This window comes from Alligator sinensis, unplaced genomic scaffold (genome assembly GCF_000455745.1).
Source record: "Alligator sinensis unplaced genomic scaffold, ASM45574v1 scaffold502_1, whole genome shotgun sequence".
Classification (NCBI taxonomy): domain Eukaryota; kingdom Metazoa; phylum Chordata; order Crocodylia; family Alligatoridae; genus Alligator; species Alligator sinensis.
The window spans coordinates 326685-329970 of record NW_005841896.1 but is presented as its reverse complement, the minus strand read 5'-3'; the positions used below and the strand labels follow the sequence as shown (position 1 = coordinate 329970).

Here is a 3286-nt window from a genome sequence, read left to right as displayed (position 1 = left end):
GGATCTGGAACCAACTTCCAAGAGAAGTGGTGCTGGCTCCTACCCTGGGGGTCTTTAAGAGGAGGCTGGATGAACACCTTGCTGGGGTCGTTTGACCCCAGTACTTTTTCCTGCGATGGCAGGGGGTCGGACTTGATGATCTGCTCAGGTCCTTTCCAACTCTACCAACTATGAAACTATGACCCTAGCTGACTTCCTGCCACTGGGCAGGGGGCTGGACTTGATGATCTTCAAGGTCCCTTCCACCCCTAACAGCTATGAAATCTATGAAATCTTCACCGACTGCCTTTGTTGCATGCATACCAGCCTCTGGCTTCTTTACTATTCAGCCCATCCAAGAGGAGCACACACCAACTGCAGATGCTTCCTCAGCCTGACAAAGGGTATTTAAACCAGAAAGCTTGCTAAGAAGAATTTTTCCAACTATTTGAATTGGTCTAATAAAAGATATCAGATTTACTCAAAGAACCTTGTCTCCCTATGTCCTTAGATCAACACATCTACAACCTATAGCCCCATATCCAAATATGTATTTTATGATTAATTCAGTCCCTGGAAAGATCACTGGATTAAATGTTTAACAGCTAGATTTAGCCCATACAGAAACATTACAAAAGTGCTAATATGAAGAGGAAAAGTAATGTCCCTTTCACATGCAAACAAAAGTGAGGGGGTTGGCGTTTCTTGCAGGCACAGTGAGGATGTGGGTCTCTCCTCTACTGCCCCTTAGCTATAATTTCAAGGGTGGACTTCAACCCATACCAGGCCTCCCATTATGGTGAATTTTCCCATACATTTTAAATGGAGCACAAACAGACAGACTTCACTATTTTAAATCAGGGGTGCTCAAGCCACAGCCCACAGAGCCACATCATCTGGCCCACAGGGATTCCCAGAATTTGATGGTGGGGGAGTGGTGGCAATGTTAATTGCTGCTTCCCTGCTGCCACATTTCCAGGCCATAGGGTACCCCATGAACCAGATAGCATGGTCCTGTGCACTAGATCTGGAGTGCTGGGCTGCAGGGAGATGGCATGGGACCTGATCCGGGTGCACAAAGCTAAGCAGAGGCAGTGTAGAGACAATCCAAGAACACGGGATAGAAAAAAATGGTGTGGGGCCCGATTCAGGTACAGAGGGCCAGGATAGCATAGGGCTCTCTCCTGCCTTGTGGGGCCCATGGATTAGCCCCGTGCCACACATCTAGCGCGTGAGACTAAAAGGCTGAGCACCACTGCTTTCAATATTCAAAACAAGTTTAAAGGAAACTGTACTAGAGTCTCCTCTTCCACAGACCAGATTTACAATGTTGTATCTTTATTTAAAGGAAGCAGTTGTCTGCTGATGACTCACAACACAATTAAGGCTGTAGTATAGGACCTAACTGTGTTCCCACATCTGAGTTAAAAATGTGGAGTCCAAGTCTGTAGTCCAAATATAGATACAAACAGGCCTTGTCCACATTCCACCTTTTAACTATTTGTTACCTGAGTCTTGTCTCATGGCTAGAGCTGCTGGGGTTTGCATTCTAAATAGCATCTAAGCAGACTGGAACGATGTTTTCCCTCAGAATCTGGATGTTCATAATACAGGTCTCATAGCCAGGAAATGCAGACTAGAGGTTTTAGACAATGACCAGGGACTCTGAAAGATCTCTGTTCAGTTTCTAACTCTATTAGAGACTTTCAGTATAAAACTGGAAAAGTCATTTAATCTCTGGGCCAACCAAAACCACCCATTCTGAGGAGTTCAAAAGTTTCACATTTAGTCTGATTCTAAAATAAATAATTTTAATGGGAGTTAAGCACGTGTCCTATTTAGGCTGTGAATGGTAGAATAGGCATGTAGGGAGAACCCTGTAGGCAAGGGGTTACTTACAGAGTAGGTCTCTTGGCTCTGGCTCCCCTCCTATTGACAAACATCCCAGATACAGTACATGGTTATTTATGCACTATGGGACCTTAATCTTTTTTTGAATGGAGATTCCATTCACTTCCACTTCAGTGAGTCACATATGTCACTCCTAGGGCAGAGTTTACCCTGCAGTCATAATAACTAGAATGGGAAATAGTTATTCAAGACAATAGGTTTTCATTGTGTGAAACCAGTTTAAAAAAACCCTAGATCAAAACAATATCAGGTGGCCACTTTTACCCATGAGGAGTCGCCGTTTCACCCGTTTGTCCACATCAGTTCCTCCTGTGGCATTGCTTTCAGAGATCTCCACCATAGTCTCCTCTCTCACTGCAATGCAGGTAAACAGGAAAAAAAAAGTCAGTGCACTATGGTGTAATCATAATCATAACTCTCTTGTATTATATGCCCTTTGAATGCTAAAATAAAATAATTAAATAACAAGCTATGCAGATACTTACATCCAGTATCATAGGCGGAACTGAATGCACAGAAATATGAAAAACTGAATGTCACAAATAAATGCTTGAAAATAGAACAGCATGAAAATATCCTCATCAAAGTGGGATGGCACTTTTTTTTGTTAATTTTAATTTATATTTTTAAAGACCCAAATGTTCACCTTAGAACCATAGAAAATGCAGCAGATAGGGTGAACAGTGTAACAACAAAGAGTTAATAAAATATCATTAATCGATTCAGGATCTCTTGCAGGCTACTGAAAAATATGACCAATTATGGCTGGGATTGTGTTTTTCTTTTTAATCAGTGGTCAATGAACTTTTCCAGTGGAAAAAGTTTACTAGTCTTTGAAGCATTCATCCTTATCTGCCAGAGCATTTAGTTACATCTAAAATGGATGCATTCTATCAGGTTATGCTCTAAGTTCAATCAGAAGTTAGAGCTTTAATGAAGTTATTTTTTGGAGAAATTCTGTGGTCTGCATTATACAGGAGATTGATGAAATCTCCTGTCTAGAGATCTCCTGTCTACCTCCTAGCCTTCAGGTATGTAGGAATACTGAGGAAAAATGAATTTTCCTCTGGTTCCAGAGAGTTTTCCTCACAGGTACCAGTTCAAACTACAACAGTGAAAGGGAGAGTCTCATTGTTTCTTAAAAACATAAGTTAATTTTCTTCTTAACATTCTGGGCCAAACTGAGTAGTCACAAGGCAGCTCTTCCAGGGCAACTGAGGATATCTCTGCCAGGGGAATTCTCCAGGTGATGTACAGCTGGCTTTATACCACTTGCTCCAGGCCTTTTCTTCTATGGTGGTGCCCTCACCCTGGTCAGCAAAATGTGCCCTACCAGACCATTCCTCCACACATCCCTACGGTTGCTCTAAATTATACCAGGTGCAAACCTGGACCC

General features: G+C 42.3%; 1 protein-coding gene across 1 annotated transcript in view; it reads right to left on the bottom strand.

The window, feature by feature from the left end:
* SCUBE2 (signal peptide, CUB domain and EGF like domain containing 2) overlaps positions 1-3286 on the bottom strand; it is a 79559-nt gene that overhangs the window by 47527 nt on the left and 28746 nt on the right. Inside the window, exon 7 of the mRNA XM_014517201.2 lies at positions 2155-2244. Within this exon, the coding sequence (XP_014372687.1) occupies positions 2155-2244 (90 nt within the window). The remainder of the gene's footprint in view (positions 1-2154; positions 2245-3286) is intronic.